The sequence below is a fragment of the Oncorhynchus mykiss genome, chromosome 5 (genome assembly GCF_057628025.1).
Source record: "Oncorhynchus mykiss isolate SJ-2025 chromosome 5, ASM5762802v1, whole genome shotgun sequence".
In the NCBI taxonomy this organism is placed as follows: domain Eukaryota; kingdom Metazoa; phylum Chordata; class Actinopteri; order Salmoniformes; family Salmonidae; genus Oncorhynchus; species Oncorhynchus mykiss.
In genome coordinates this window covers 85,558,924-85,574,855 of record NC_143026.1, presented here as the reverse complement: position 1 = coordinate 85,574,855, position 15,932 = coordinate 85,558,924, and the positions used below count along the sequence as shown (strand labels likewise).

Genomic DNA, 15,932 nt, shown 5'->3' with positions numbered 1-15,932 from the left:
CCATCAGTTTCTTGGTCACCTCCCTGACCAAGGCCCTTCTCCCCTGATTGCTCAGGTTTGCTGGGCAGCCAGCTCTAGGAAGAGTCTTGGTGGTTACAAACTACCATTTAAGAATGGGGCCTTCAATGCTGCAGAAATGTTTTGGTACCCTTCCCCAGATCTGTGTCTTGACAATCCTGTCGGAGTTCTACAAAATTCCGTCGACCCCAGCTTGGTTTTTGCTCTAACATGCACTGTCAACTATGGGACCTGAGGTGTGCCTTTCCAAAACAATGACCAATAGAAAGTAGCACTGGAGCGTAATGTCAAGTCTCAAAGCAAAGGGTCTGAATACTTCTGTTAAGGCATTTCAGTTTAACACATTTGCTAAAATTTCTACAAACTCACTGTCATGGGGTATTGTGTGTAGATTGATTTCATTTCAGATCAAGGCTGTAACATAACAAAATGAGGATCAAGTCAAGGGGTCTGAACACAGATGTTCAGACTGGATTGCTTTATTAGACTTTGATAGAAAACAAGCCGAGGCACCTGTAAAGTTCTACACTATCAATAAATGTAGATTTCTCAAGTCTTTCTACAGGAAGGTGTCCCACCAGCACGTTATGTACCGTCAGGATCAGTGGAGTCCTGAAACATGATTCCTATAGCATAGACTACTCCCCCCCCACTACTTATGAACATGTAATCACGTCACATCTTTTTGGGTACAGAGCCAGACGTCTGTATGAGTGTACCATGTGGTGAGGTGAAGAGTACAAGTCCTTACCCTGGTCCTAAATGTGTTTGTGACCCCATAGACATATCCTATGTTAAGAATCATTTGTTAACCCTGATCCTACTTGGACACAGATTTTAGTTAACCTTTGACTGCTATAGCCCCAAGCCAGACCAGTGATCGCCCAGCCAGCTCATACACGCCACCAGCCCGTACTGGGTCTGCCCTCGATACAGACGAGCATCATGTACAGCAATGTAAATACTGATGAGTGATATTTCTTGTTGTTGAAAAAGTCAGATGACCTCCCTGTAGGTTGTGCATCAGACCATGGGAAAACATGCCGACAGCTACACCACAGCCAAGGATTGTTGGCAGAGGCAGTAGTGTCACTAAACTCTACCCAGACAAATGACTAACCACTTGGTACCTACATTTTTTTTTCAAGTTCAAATTAAAACTAACCAAAAGTAGAATTCTGAAGACAAGTGATTCAGATATGCAAATATTGAACTTTTATTACTACAAGTATACAAAAAAAAAAGTCAACAAGTGAGAGAATGTTCATATTTACAGAAAGTGTTAGGGGACAGGCATGCTCTGCTGGCTGGATGATCAGGAAGTCAAATCACGCAGAAGAGTCAGAGGACGGCTTGGCAGGCTATGGGAAAGGAAGAAAAATAATCAAACAGCATTAGTAGATCAGAAAGTTAAACGCCCGAACACCACTTTAATCCAGAAACACCTACCATCCCTGTCAGGGGTCCATTAATACTGTTGAGATTAATCAGTTGGAGGATTTATGAAACCTGCACGAGTTTGTCATAGCACTCCGGTCTGTTCAAATGGGAAAAATAAAAACTGCACAGTCCCTTTCCTCAAGATACCACCAATACCAACTTCCTGCGCTGCACCCAACTCCACTGAGAATGAGTTATAAACCTATCAACTCGCCTCCTGTGCCCCTTTCTCCTGGACTTCGTTGCTGGCAGAGCCGGAGTCGCCGCTGCCATTAACTGTAGTTTCCTGCTTGTTCTTTTTAGCATCTGTGTCCTTTATGGGGCTCTCCATTTTCCTCTGTACAGGAACACAAACCAAAGTCAGGTTCTCAACATTACCTCCCTCACCTCTACTGTAACCTGCTCTGACATTGCCACACGATCACAAAGCCACTGCACCACAACCAAAATAACGCTCAAAAGGAGAGGGGCATGAAAGCAAAGAAACCACCATTGGGGCAGTGGTCACCCTCAGAACGAAGAGAACGCAATAAATTCATGCAACATGAACATACTAGTATAGGGGGCATGGATTGATTGGACTTGAGTCTACTAGTCTCAGGCAGAGCACAGTAACCTGTAGACCAGGACATGATCAGCATCATCCAAACGTCACTGTCACCCCAGGCTGGGACTAGTAGTAAGTAGCAGAGTTAACGGTCAGGCAGGAGCACCTCACCTTTTTCCTGACCAGGTGGGAAATGTCTAACGCAGAGTTGGAGGACCCACCACCAGCTGCTGACGTGACAGCGGTCTGAAACACAGGACAAGGGAATTGGTCATGAACATCAGCTTGCTTACTTAAGTAACTGACATATAGGTCATTTGATTCAGTTGGCACAAGGTTTCATTCCAGGTGCAAGAAACATTTAAGATGGACTTCAAAAACAGACAAAATGACTTGCTTCAAATGCTGATGGTCCACTTTTTTCTGCTGAAGCTGGGAATGCAGATGAAGTAGAGGCCCCGGCCTGGAAGAACAGAAACCCACAGATCAATTGGAAAAAGTAGCTGGATCCTCAACTTCCTCATTAGAAGTCAAGTGGACTGGACTTCTTCCTTGATCAATAAATATTTACTAGAACTGCTATACCAAGTAATAGTCATTAGGACACATTTTAGATTAAAAGGAGCATTTCTTGGAGAAGACCCTCCCCGTTTGACAATCAACACTGATCCTAGCCAGTATCCCACAGGTAGTCTCACCAGGGTCTGTTGTATGGCCACGGAGGCCGATCCTGCCGTCCTCTGACTCTCCTTGGCATCCTCCACCTTCTCAGCAATGTCAGGCAGCAGCAGCTTCAGCTCCTCCAGCTCAGTCTTCCCCTCCTCAGCACCATTCTCACCCTTGTCAAGCACCACCTGGAGCATGGCTAGACACAGAAACAAGGTATGCAAGTGACAGGTCAGAGATTGACATGTCATAGCTGGTGCTGTATCATGACTGTGCAGGTAGCTTTGAATCAAGTACAACAAGTTAATGTCCTCACCCAAATTGTTGCTGATAAGATACAAGAAACCGAACAGCCAGTAAAATATGCTTTTGGTTCATTAACCAACTCAGCTGGGACAGTAGGCCGAAGCTGATTCGATAAGGGGTAACATTGGACTAGCAACACCTAGGTTGTGGGTTGAAAACACTAAAGTCTGCTAAAAATAATAATATTCATCCATCTTACCCAGGCGGCCCTCAATGACCTTGACAGAGCTGCTGTAGTGCTGGATGGCCTGGCTGTACTGGCCTGTGTAGCAGTAAGTCATTCCCAGCTGGTAATGAGTCTCAGCCAGCAGACGGCTGTGGGGGGGCAGGTGCTTCAGCTGCAGGGCCAGGCAATCCTGGAAGTCCTCCACCGCTGCAGGGTAGTTACCTGGGAGAAGCAGTGCCAAGCTGAGTATGAAGTGATTACAACTACAAACATCTGTCGTGGTGCAAGGATTTAAGACCCGAGGTAGAGCAGAGTTTCCTCACCCTGCTCCTCCAGTAACCACAACAGTACACATTTACTGTAACCTGGACAAGCACACCTGATTCAACTAATCACCAAGGTGTTTGTCCAGGGCTACAACAAAAACATGTACTGTTGCGGGGGGTACTCAGGGAACATGTAGAGGGAAGGGCAAGCTGATCTGAAATAGAGTCTGAAGTCAACATAACTACATGGCTGTGTTCAATAGGACATGCTGTAGCAAAACATTTTAAAGACCCTACAAGGACCAGCACATAAACATACCAGATTCAGCACCAACTTCTCCCAGCTTCAGATAGGCCTGAGCTGCCATCAACTGGTCCGCTTCATTCTCCTTCCTGTTTGGATGAGGTGGTAAGGGGAAGCAGGTGAAAGTTAATCCATGGAAATCATGTACACTAAAAAGTTTGACAGACTTTTACAGGGAGCACACAGTGGCTGAGTTGACCTTTTATAGATGACCTTGGCAACCTCTAGCATCTCCCAGGCCAGCTGCAGGTTACCTACTTCCTCTTCACTCTCCTACAAAATATGGGAAGTGTCAAACAAGGTTAGAACACTATACAGACACACACGTGTATGTGGACAACCCCTTCAATTTAGTAGATTCGGCTATTTTAGCCACCTTTCCAACAGTAAGTCAGATTTCTGCCCTGCTAGAACTGCCCGAGTCAACTGGAAATGTCTAAGAGCAAGAAAGGTTGAGCTGTAAAGTGTTAAGCAACGAACTCAGAAAGGGACTCAAGTGCTGAAGAGTAGAAATTGTCCATCGTAACGCACAGTTCCAAACTACCTCTGAAAACAACGTCAGCACAATAACGGTTGTCGGGAGCTTCAGGAAATGGGTTTCCATGGTCGAGCAGCCGCACACAAGCCTAAGATCAGCAGACGCTTGGCATTGCATGGTGGAGCAGTGGAAACTTCTCTAGTGATGAATCACAATTCACCATCTGGCAGTCCAATGGACAAATCTGAGATGAGCTGATGCCAGGAAAACACTACCTGCCCAAATGCATAGTGCCAACTGTAAAGTTAAATGGGGGAGGAAGAATGTCTGAAGCAGTTTATGGTCCGAGCTAGGCCCCTTAGTTCCAGCATACACTGACATTCAAGATGATTATGCTTCCATATCTACTGCAACATTTTGGGGAAGGCCCTTTCGGTTTCAGCATGACAATGCCCCATGCAAAGAGAGGTCCATAAAATAAATTGTAGGGATCGGTGTGGAAGAACTTGATTGACCTGCACAGAGCCCTGACCTCAACCCAGTCAAATACCTTTGGGAGGAATTGGCACACCGACTGCAGCCAGGCCTAAATGCCAACCTCACTAATGCTCGTGGCTGACTGGAAGCCAGTCCACACAGAAATGTTCCAACATCTAGTGGATGTTGGGGGGGGGGCACCATATTAATAGAATGATGAGTAGGTGTCCACATACTTTAAGTCATGTAGTGAGTCTTCATAAATTCATTGTGACAAAGGGATATCTTACCTTGTCGTCAGCAGTGCCTTCCCCTTCTTCATCATCATCATCATCATCTAAGGGTGGATGCCAAAAGAACAGTAAGCCTAAATTGCAGTTGTACGTGTCAGGAAAACCAATAACTGTACATAACCAGAGACTGAGGAAAAGCTTGTCTTTAGTAGTAATGTGACATCAGAAGTGCAACGGTGCAGTGTAAAACTTCAATTTGCAAGAGAATAGTTCATTTACAATCCCTTTACAGCCCTACTGTAGATTAAACAGCAATTGTGCAAAATCCACATTTAACATCCTTCTGTCCCAATCCACGTGGTGCACCCAAACAGTCCTACACCAAGTCTACCTTCACCCTCTTCCTCAACTTCTTTGCCATTTCCATTCTGCTCTTCAGTCTTCACACCTTCCGCTTTCCCTTCAGGAGTCTTCTCCACCCCATTCACAGGAGGTTCGAAATGCTCGTTCCCATTCTTGACAGGAGACTTGGCAGCACCCTCAGCTGCACCCTCTTCCTCTGCTTCCATCTTCCCCTTTGGCTCAGTTGCCCCAGCTTCCCCATGAGTGGTTTCCTTCTCAGCCATTGCATCATAGACCTGCATTCGAAGCTCGTCCCTTGTTTCCTCTGAACCAGATGCATGAAACCTTGTTACATTGTTCACTAATATGCTATTAATGAGCGCATGTAAAAATGTATCTCCCTCTGCGCCCAGACCACAAACAAGTCCCCCACCACCGCCTCAGTGAACTAAGCAGACTGGTGAATGTGGCCCATTCCCTCTCAGATATAAGACTGCCATTAGAGGGCACCACCTTGCCCAGTGACCTATAATGCTAATGTCATAATGACACTTAACCTACCAACAAAAGAAGCAAGTTTGGCACTGTACAAGTCAATTGTACAAGAGAAATACAACAAGCAGCCGTGAACAAAATGGTGGTCAGGTTGAGAAGCTACTGCTCACCATCCAAGTTGTCAGCGCTCTCAAACTTGGAGTTCTCCTGCTTCTCCCCCTCTTCGGATGACTCCTCAGGGACTCCCTCCAGAGCGTCACCCAGGACAGTGTTCTCCATCCTGCACCACCACAAGCAGCCACTTAATTTGAATATACATAACTCAGAGCATGGTGCTGGCAACAGCTGTTTAACTGAATACATGCAGTATCCTACTTCCACTTACCTGGCAAGCTCCAGCAGAGACTTCCCACACAGGAAGAAGGCCTCTCCACACTCATCTGCAGTGTCCCCATACCGCTCAGCCCTGAGGGAGAAGGGAATACAGTGTTTACTGGCTGATCTTCACCATTAGTCTGGATTTGCCTCCCTCCCCAGCAACTTTGTGTGCCAACAAATGGTTGGGCCAGCATACATGACCTGATCAACTTTGATACGCTGGTAAGAGATAATCCAATCATTTGTGAATTTGTTTCATAAAACACCCCTCATTTTGAAACAAATGTCTAGGAAGGCAGATTCAGACTGAATATAAACTCAGCAAAAAGGAAATGTCCCCTTTTCAGGACCCGGTCTTTCAAAGAATTCGTAAAAATCCAAATAACTTCAGATATTCGTAAAGGGTTTGAACAATGTTTCCCATGCTTGTTCAATGAACCACAGGTGCATGTTTATTAATTATGAAACGGTCGTTAAGCCACTAACAGCTTACAGAATTTAGGCAATTAAGGTCACATTTATGAAAACTTAGGACACTAAAGAGGCCTTTCTACTGACCTTGAAAAACACCAAAAGATAGATGCCCAGGGTCCCCTGCGTGAACGTGCTGCAAGGAAGCATGTAGATGAGGCCAGGGCAATAAATTGCAATGTCCGTACTGTGAGACACCTAAGACAGCGCTACAGGGAGACAGGACAGACAGCCGATTGTCCTCTCAGTGGCAGACCACGTGTAACACCTGCACAGGATCGGTACAGCCGAACATCACCTGTGGGACAGTTAGGCAACATCTGCCCGAGTTATATCAGGAACGCACAATCCCTCTTATCAGTCCACAATAGGCTGGACTGAGGGCTTGTAGGACTATTTTAAGGCAGGTCCTCAGACATCACCAGCAACAACGTTGCCTATGGTCACAAACCCACCGTCGCTGGACCAGACAGGACTGGCAAAAAGTGTTCACTGACGAGTCACAGTATTGTCTCACCAGGGGTGATGGTCGGAGTCGCGTTTATCGTTGAATGAATAAGCGTTACACCGAGGCCTTTACTCTGGAGTGGGACCGATTTGGAGGTGGAGGGGCTGTCATGGTCTGAGGCCGTGTGTCACAGCATAATTGGACTGAGCTTGTCGTCATTGCAGGCAATTTCAATGCTGTGCGTTACAGTGAAGACATCCTCCTCCCTTATGTGGTACCCTGCCTGTAGGCTCATCCTGACATGACAATGCCACCAGCCATACTGCTCGTTCTGTGTGTGATTTTCTGCAAGACAGGTATGTCAGCGAAGAGCCCAGATCTCAATCCCATTGAGCACATCTGGGACCTGTTGGAGCAGAGGGTGAGGGCTAGGGCCATCCCCCACAGAAATGTCTGGGAACTTGCAGGTGCCTTGGTGGAAGAGTGGGGTAACATCTCACAGCAAAAACTGGCAAATATGGTGCAGTCCATGAGATGCACAGCAGTACTTAATGCAGCTGGTGGCCACACCAGATACTGACTTACTTTTGAGCCCCCCTTTTGTTCAGGGACACATTCAATTTCTGTTATTCAGATGTCTGTGGAACTTGTTCAGTTGTTGAATCTTGTTATGTTCATACAAATTTTAAAGGTTGCAGAAAATAAACTTAGTTGACAGTGAGAGGACTTCTTTTTTTTGCTGAGTTTGTATCAATTGAGAGAATAGCAGAATTAACTTTAGGATGAGTCGTCCAGCAATGGGATCAGGTCAAGAGAAAATTCCATTACCAACATCAAATCCACAATGAGCCTCATAACATTTCATATTCACAGTTAATCCAAGTCATTTGGTCTCAGTACTCACAACATGCCACAAGCCTCCTGGAACACGTTGACTGCAGAAACTACGTCACCCATCACCAGATGCCTGTTCCCAGCACCAATCAATTTCTTTGCCTCAGCCATCACGTCGACTGAACTGTGGTACACGTCGGACAACCAAAATAATATTTTTGTATTTCACTTAAACCCATTGCATGAAAAGTCCCTGTGGAGTGAACTCAAGAACAAGTCAAACTTCATAAAATCAGTATAAATTCAGGAAGTGCAGTTTCTCACCTGTCTGCTGCAACAGCACTTGAAGAGCAGGACTTTTCTTCCATGCTGAAACAAAGTGACATTAATGCAGTCAGACTAACATTGTCTAGTATAAATAACTTAAAACAAAAGTCCATTGTGAAAACCAAAGTTTTGCTGAGATGCCTGGTTTAAACCTTTTCCGACGCAAGGGCTGAAGGTACCCTTGGAGCAACAACCTCGTTCGTCTGTCGATAGACAGAAATCGCAGTATGGGAATGAAAATGTTTCTATCGGATCGTCTTTAAAACCTGCTTCGAACGCAAGTGTTCTTCTCGGGAGTGCCGCCATCTAGGTAACGAGTGTTGGAATAACAACTTATTTTTTGCAAGTTTACACCGACTTCACTTAAAACGGCGTTTGCGTTCAAACACCCGAATAGCTAAAAAGTGGCCTTCGTAGTTTACGTATAGGAAAGCTTTTTAAAATGTTCGTAGTTAGCTACCACAGGTCACCACAGCTAGCACGTGCATTTCTTGAGTAGTGGTAGGTGAACTTGCTTCTTGCTTTGCTAGCTACCTACTTTTCTATGCAACTAACGTTAGCAAGCAAATATAATTAACCAGTTCCGGCTAACGAACGTTGCTGGCTAAAGTAGGTAGTTAACTAATTAAAGCTGACGTTGGCCAAGAAAATGAACGTTTTGAAGTGCAACAAAACATCGTCAAATTCGTGTGAACTGTAGCTACTCTGCTAATGTAATGCAATTCGTATCCATGCAAACTAGCTAACCGTAAGACTACGCTAACGTTTCATCTGCGGCTAGCGCCAACCTTTGGGTTAAGTGTAACGTTACTTAGCAACGTTAGCTAGTTGGCCGCCACTGGACGTGGAGCGGAACGTCTTGCTATGGTGCATGGGAACAATTTCTCCATGGATACCTGTTAATTAACGTTGACTAACAAGTTTCGACTAGTTATCTGTAGTACACCACGACTTAAAAACGCTGCTGTAGCTTGTAGGCAAGCAAACAGAACAGAGGCTAGATAACAAAGCAGAGATGGATAGGCGAAGGCACACACAAATGGGCTCACCTTGAAGAGTTTGAAGCAGCTGCCGTTTCCTCAGGCATGTTAGTGAAGCGACTGAGACTATTTCGTGTAAATTAACACAGCTGTGTCCAGGAATATATCAGGTTTAGCGCCTGTTCATTCTTTCACTTTGTTGGCGCTTTTAAATAGTGACACGGTGTAACGCTTCCGCTGAACTTTCAACTTAAATTTCACTGAACGCGGGAGATTACATTTAAAGGGGAACTACCATGATACAATGTAACATTATTAGAATCATTGCTTGATCGATCATCTGAAAGGCCATTCAACTAATCATCAAAATCATCAATCAATCCATTGCATGTAGCCAACTTTGTTACTGGTAAATACCAAACGTCAATACATTTTAGAACCTGATAAAATATATTATGTGCAGAATATATATCGTTATTAAATTATACGTTTTACAGCGGGCTAGTGGCGCAATGGATAACGCGTCTGACTACGGATCAGAAGATTCTAGGTTCGACTCCTGGCTAGCTCGTATCTTTTTCATGTCCCACATGCTCTTTGACTTCGGTTAGTTAGAAATAATAATTGACTGGTAAACGTGTATATATATATATATATAGCAAGATCCAGCACAATAAAATAAGCATAAGCTAACATCGAAATGTTCTAAAAGTCAAGAATCCTGCTTTCATCCAAGAGGTCCAGGGATGTCTTCATGACTGGGACATATTATTTTTTTTTAAATGTATTTTATATATGTGTCTATACTTTATTTTTATAAGAAGCTCGTGCTACTCATGGACTTGCAAGTAGGAAATATCTCTTTATGTTGAGTCGGTTGTAAAGCACTGGGCAGCAAGGTGATAGATGGGTTCAATATATTTAAAATACAAAACATATTTTTATTTTATTTAACTAGGCAAGTCAGTTTAAAACATAACACTGCATATCCATAAACATGTCACTTCAGTGCTTTTGTGCAGCCCGAGTCCAAAAGCAGGTCAGACAGAGTTGTTAGACTGTTTCTGCATGTTAACTCTCCATTCATAGTTTTCCCTCCTGGTAAACAAGCATTGTAATTAACCCTCGTCACAAAAGCAAACAGGGCAGTAACAAACCAAAAAATATTATGAAGAACATGCTATGTCCCAATACTCTCAAAAATACCCCTTTTCTTGTCACCCCACGCCACCATGACCAATGATCTGAAAGGAGATGGATTTTCCACAACCTTCTTTCCCCTTAAGCCAGGGCTGCCCAACCCTCTTCCTGGAGATCTACTGTCCTGTAGGTTTTCAGTCCAACCCTAATTTAGCGGTTCTGAATTCAGCAAGTTAAGGTCTTGTTGAGCAGCTAATTAGTAGCATCAGGTGTGTTAAATTAGGGTTGGACTGAAACCCCACAGGACTGTAGATCTCCAGGAAGAGTGTTGGGCAGCCCTGCCTTAAATGTCCCTCTTTCCCTTATCAAATCAGTGGTTAGGAAGGAGGAAGACATTTTAATGGAATTGGGACACAGCCTTGGAGGGGGTTGAGGAAGGGGAGTAAGTTCCCAAGGCACAAAATAGGGCAGCAGAGTGGGGAATTGCTCAATAGGGGTCACTAAAGGGGTAGTGTGGATGTCCTGCGTCCCTGGGGACGGGCTTCCCATCAACCTGCAACAACAATTGAAAAAAGTTACAAGCTAGCCAGGAGTCAAACCTAGAATTGACTTATCCGCAGTCCATTGCGCCACTAACCCACTGAAAACTTTATGGTGAAATGTCTACTTTCTTCTACCAGCTGATAACATACCACAGATATAGTATCAGCTCACTATACCACATTTTACTATTGTTAGCTGGCCATCACATAACCCATAGAAATTAAATAACAATACTCTCTGGTCTCACTTCTGTTGTACACATATATATACCACTAGAAGAGCTCTAAATCCACTCACTGTGATAGTTGGTACAATGTAGCGCCAGCCTCTGTTCAATGCTGTTATACACTTCATCTCTTCCGCTTCAAGGGTAAAGTCAAAGACCTGAGGATGCACACACATTTAGATTAGGCGTACACTCAGTAGTCAAATAAATCATTATTACATGACTACATGATGGGACTTCTGCAAACAGTTTTATGAGATGGGTAGTAGTAGTGGTAGTAGTAGTAGTAGTAGTAGTAGTAGTAGTAGTAGTAGTAGAGTTTTTGGTTTCTCGCACTAGTAGACTGAATTGTGCACCAATTTACAATTATAGATTGTCATCATACAATAGAACACTACAAAACCACAATACTTGTGAAAAATAGGCTTAGATAACAAAAAAATACAAAATATCCACCTGAATATTCTCTTTGATCCGAAATTCTGTCACACTTTTAGGGATCGTCACTATTCCTCGCTGTGTCTGCCATCTAGCAAAGAGACAAGATGTGCATGGTTTAATTTGGAGAGAAAAATTGTCTACATGAAAATCAGGATCTGACCACTAGACCATATGACTGTTTGTTTTAGTCATTTATTTAATTAATTATTGTGCTAGGTGGGGAGGTCTTAATATATTTGGTATGTGCTGTGTATACTGGTACATTTATCCTGCCTACCTAAAGAGGAATTGGGAAATGATAGATAATAGTTACGAGCTAACCTGGAGTAGAACCTAGAATCTTCTGATCTGTAGTTAGATGCGTTATCCATTGCGTAACTAACGCGCTTATTGGCTAAAGGCAAGGTGTGTGTTCTTGTTTGTGTGTTTATTTTACACCCGTCTCACTGTACAGGCCCTGACGCGAGAGGATGTGTTCATCACTTCTCAGTTGTGGAACCTGCTGATAGGCTCATGGCAGAATATCAGCTTACATTCTGTACTTAATCAGTGTATTTCAGGTGTCTTTATTCCTGGCATTTGTATATGACATGGGGATGCTGGGTTATCATTGTGTAAAGAGTTCTAGGATAGAACATTATAGAACATTACTCACCTAAGGATAATTTGTGCTGGGGACTTGTTGTACTTCTTGGCCAGGGTGTCGATTGCTGCTTCATCCAGGAGGACGGGCTCATCAGGATGCTTCCATGCCCGATCCGGTGACCCCAGTGGGCTGTACGCTGTAATCACCAGGCCTCTGTCCCGGCAGTGTCCCAGCAACTCCACCTGAGCCAGATACGGATGGCTTTCCACCTGGAAAACAGAGAAACAAACAGTGGGCAGTGGGCTAGTGGTGCAATGGATGACTATGGATCCAAAGATCCTAGGTTTGACTCCTGGTAAACTTTTTCAATATTTATTCAACTGATCGTAAGGTAGGGAGGAATAATGTACACACAGCACATGCCACATATCAAGAACTCCCTACCTAGCAAAATAGCTCATAAACCAAACACTCATATGTTGTAGTATTTAACAGTCAACAAACACTTGCTGTATTTCTGACAGAGACACAAAGAGACAGTAGGTGGAGGGTTATATGCAAAGGATATTGGAAGATGGACAGTAGCCTGAGAGAAGACTGGTTGTGGCAGTGATGAAGAGACAAACATACAAACAAATACAACCACTTTCAGTAGGCTAGTGGCACAATGTATAACACGTCTGGCTACAGATCAGAAGATTCGAGGTTAGACTCATGGCTAGCTCAGAAGCTTTTTCAATCGTTGCCCAACTGATCTTTAGGTAGGTAGCAAGGAATAATGTACGCACAGTCAGCACAAGCCACATATCTCCTTACCTGAAGCACAGTGGGTTTGATGTTGGCTACGGAGAGAACGTCGTCTATCTGTTTGCTGTTGAAGTTGGACAGGCCGATAGCCCTGACCAGGCCCTTTCCCACCAGCTTTTCCATGGCAGCCCAAGTCAGCTTGTAGTCGATGTCGTCGTACAGCAGGGTGCCGTCCTCCGACTTGGGGAAAGGAGCGTCACCTTGTCTGTGGGGAAGACAAGGGGAAGAGCAGGCATAATGTTAACTGTACAGTCATGATGACCCATGTACATGGTTTAAAAATTCAATAGGAGGACCATAGAGTTAGTTTAACTACACAGCCCCTGTAATGTGAATAGATCATTCAAAAAAATTGTAATAGCACGTGTACCCAAATCGGATTGAAATTAAAAGGAAATTCTGTCTGACAATTTTACACATTTATTTGCTGTAACATGTTCACGAATGCCAGTTATTATGCCTCTTTATAACAGAAGCAATGTTGAGTAGGCCAGATCCCATGGAGGCTACTCACTGGAAGGCGTAGGGCCAGTGGATGAGGTATAGATCCAGGTACTCCAGACTCAGCTCCTTCAGTGTCTTCAGCAGAGCGGGCTCCACATCCTCCGGGTGATGCTGTGTGTTCCACAGCTTGGAGGTGATAAACACATCCTCTCGCCTCAAGGCCTGTATACAGAGACAGGTGTAAACAAAGACCACACAAACCTTTTGACCCATCATTGGGCCAGTAGTGCAATGGGTAATGTGTCTTGACTACAAATGTGAGGTTTGACTCCTGGCTAGCTCGTAACTTATTTCAATCATTCACATGCCAAATATACTATCAAGACTTTGTCCAGCTAGCACAATAATAACAGACCGACTCTGTCCATCTCAGTATCTGCCAATGGAGTCTATAGTACTAAGCCTTAGATACCATGTTTATAGTGCTCTGGTTGAAAGTAGTGCACTGAATTAGGGACTAGGGTGCCATCTGGGACGCAACCTTGGTGTTGACTTACTTTGTCAGGGCCAAGTGTCTCCTGCAGAGCTTCTCCGATCTCCACCTCGTTGCCATAGATGGCAGCACAGTCGATGTGACGGTAGCCAGCCTGCAAGGCCCAGATTACTGCCTGTTTAACCTGGAATACAGTCAACCCAACAAGACAACCACTGCTTACAAAAACCCAAACAGCAAGCTAATATTAATACTACACTGCAGATGAGTTAGGATAAATATTTGATGAAAAAGATGAACACCTACCTTGCCAGGTTCACTCTTCCATGTTCCCAGCCCAAGGAGAGGCATCTTCCGCCCGGTGTTGAGAACTGCAAAGTCATTTTTACCTGCCACTGCCATGTGTACCTGAAGACAGAGCAGAATCAAGATGTCAGTCAGGTAAAGCCTTTGTGATGTTCACATTGTGCATCTCAACATTGTGAAGTGGCTTACTCTTATTGTGTCCTTCAGATCACTGGTTTGCATTGCCTGTAAGTCTATGGGCCTAACAGGCGAGATAGATGTTGAAACTTTCAGCTTTTGGGGCCTCCTGTCTACTAGCACACTCCACTAAGCCTCCTGCCCATGGCTCATATGAACTGCTGCTGACTATCACATGACTTCCTTCCTGACCAAAGCATGGGTGGAAATTCGCGTTTCTGTGTCAACAGCTGCACGAGACCTGACCACACCTGGACCCTACTACTGTACTCTTTCTCAGCTAATAGTATTGATACCATTTTCAGCTAAATCAAACTGTCATTGTGAAATGTAATACAATAACAATAGTTTCATTACCATGGCCAGTAGAAATATCGAATCTGATCAATAATCACGATGCGCAATCTGGAGCAGAAACCGGCTGCGGTCAGACCAAAGCATGTCTGCAATCTATTGGTAATAAACGAGGTAGGGTGGACAAAGATAGAAATGCACAAAGGCAATATTCCAAAATATTGACATTTCATCGATAAATAATCTTTCATGCATGCTTGAAGAAGCTAGCGATACAAATGTAATTCAGTGCTATGATGATCTCGATGTCACGTATCATTTCCTCTACATTATTATTGGCGATTTAACGTTATCCTTTCATTTTTTGATAGTCAATTCACCTGCCTTATGCAACATATACGATTGAGAATCTGATCCAAGTAGATGTTATGTGCTGCATATTCACCCAGTCAGTGGACCCTAATTGAAATGAAACCAACAAAATACACACACTGTCGTACAAAACGTCTAGCAGCTGTATTCATAAACATCCCACTTACTGGTATCAATCTGCAAAAAAATTAATAACTCTCTTCTTCAAAGCCCTGGCCACAAATAGTCCAATTTTAGCTGTTCAACAAAATCCGACTTCATTTTGCTGATATTTCCGTTTCCAGGGTTTGATTCAAGAGGACTGTCACCATAGAGATATATAGACTACTCATAATGGATATTTAAGAAATAACGCCAGAGGGGTGTGATATATGGCCAGTATACCACTGCTAAGGGCTGTTCTTATGCACGCAACACGGTGTGCCTGGATACAGCCATATACAGCCATATACCACAAACCCCTAAGGTGCCTTATTGCTATTATAAACTGGTTACCAATGTATGTAATTAGAACAGTGAAACAAATGTTTTGTCATACCAGTGCTATGCAGTCTGATATACCATAGATTTCAGCCAATCAGCATTCAAGGCTCGAACCAACCAGTTTATAAAGCCCATTTTAACATGGACATTGACATTGAGGGCTTCCACCATACTTCTGCCATTTTAAAGTAGTAAAAGTTGTCAACTGGGTGGTGATCACTTATGTATATAAACTCCAGATTTCTGATGCTATGCATTGGCCATTAAGAGGCTTTGATGCCACTGTATGGCCATATTGGCACTCCCAAGTAGGAGCAGTCCACCATATGAATGAGGGACAGTACCATTAGTAATCTCTAAACAAATTAGTTTAAAAATATATATTTAAAAAATATCATTATTTTATTTGTATGTTTAGCTCACATGATATAATTTCAAAGTATG

The 15,932-nt window shown here is 43.7% G+C and overlaps 2 protein-coding genes and 2 non-coding genes across 15 annotated transcripts in view; 1 reads left to right on the top strand and 3 right to left on the bottom strand.

The window, feature by feature from the left end:
- Positions 1 to 1,210: 1,210 nt before the first annotated feature.
- Positions 1,211 to 9,664, bottom strand: LOC110524699 (histone-binding protein N1/N2). Of its 7 annotated transcripts, XM_021604560.3 has the most exons (15): positions 9,246 to 9,664; positions 8,194 to 8,238; positions 7,940 to 8,053; positions 6,124 to 6,204; positions 5,909 to 6,018; positions 5,293 to 5,568; positions 4,959 to 5,005; positions 3,913 to 3,986; positions 3,729 to 3,802; positions 3,177 to 3,365; positions 2,704 to 2,870; positions 2,403 to 2,468; positions 2,177 to 2,251; positions 1,673 to 1,795; positions 1,211 to 1,379 (listed from the first exon to the last, which is right to left on the bottom strand). In XM_021604560.3, the coding sequence occupies exons 1-15, from the start codon at positions 9,281 to 9,283 to the stop codon at positions 1,347 to 1,349; spliced, it is 1,512 nt and encodes a 503-aa protein (XP_021460235.3). In that variant the 5' UTR covers positions 9,284 to 9,664; the 3' UTR covers positions 1,211 to 1,346. The 7 variants fall into 7 exon arrangements, with proteins under 7 accessions (XP_021460235.3, XP_021460237.3, XP_021460239.3 ...); XM_021604562.3 differs by lacking the exon at positions 1,673 to 1,795; XM_021604564.3 differs by lacking the exon at positions 5,293 to 5,568.
- Positions 2,976 to 3,100, bottom strand: LOC118964762 (small nucleolar RNA SNORA16B/SNORA16A family). Its single transcript, XR_005051955.2, has one exon. It is a non-coding gene; the product is annotated as a small nucleolar RNA SNORA16B/SNORA16A family (small nucleolar RNA).
- Positions 9,665 to 9,674: 10 nt separating the features above from the next.
- On the top strand, positions 9,675 to 9,747 carry trnar-acg (transfer RNA arginine (anticodon ACG)). Its single transcript has one exon. It is a non-coding gene; the product is annotated as a tRNA-Arg (tRNA).
- A 349-nt stretch (positions 9,748 to 10,096) lies between these two features.
- The window catches only part of LOC110524697 (aldo-keto reductase family 1 member A1-B), a 29,274-nt gene continuing 23,438 nt past the window's right edge, over positions 10,097 to 15,932 (bottom strand). Inside the window, exons 1-9 of one of the 6 annotated variants that reach the window (XM_021604557.3) lie at positions 15,173 to 15,337; positions 14,163 to 14,264; positions 13,921 to 14,040; positions 13,434 to 13,585; positions 12,929 to 13,124; positions 12,182 to 12,381; positions 11,542 to 11,614; positions 11,157 to 11,243; positions 10,097 to 10,869 (exon numbers count right to left, since the gene is read on the bottom strand). In XM_021604557.3, the coding sequence (XP_021460232.1) occupies positions 10,804 to 10,869; positions 11,157 to 11,243; positions 11,542 to 11,614; positions 12,182 to 12,381; positions 12,929 to 13,124; positions 13,434 to 13,585; positions 13,921 to 14,040; positions 14,163 to 14,258 (990 nt within the window). In that variant the 5' untranslated portion in view covers positions 14,259 to 14,264; positions 15,173 to 15,337 and the 3' untranslated portion in view covers positions 10,097 to 10,803. Of the gene's footprint in view, positions 10,870 to 11,156; positions 11,244 to 11,541; positions 11,615 to 12,181; positions 12,382 to 12,928; positions 13,125 to 13,433; positions 13,586 to 13,920; positions 14,041 to 14,162; positions 14,265 to 14,351; positions 14,529 to 15,172; positions 15,338 to 15,932 lie in introns of those variants that run through there. The other 5 variants (XM_036978583.2, XM_021604555.3, XM_036978579.2 and 2 more) reach the window with 5 other exon arrangements.

Excerpts from the sequence above, each read along its gene's own strand:
- LOC110524699 (XM_021604560.3), bottom strand. The coding sequence starts at position 9,283 with ATGCCTGAGGAAACGGCAGCTGCTTCAAACTCTTCAAG. Across the intron at positions 1,796-2,176 it reads CCCACCTGGTCAGGAAAAAG|AGGAAAATGGAGAGCCCCAT; the intron begins GTGAGGTGCTCC and ends GTTCCTGTACAG. Across the intron at positions 1,380-1,672 it reads AGGAGAAAGGGGCACAGGAG|CCTGCCAAGCCGTCCTCTGA; the intron begins GCGAGTTGATAG and ends CCTTTCCCATAG.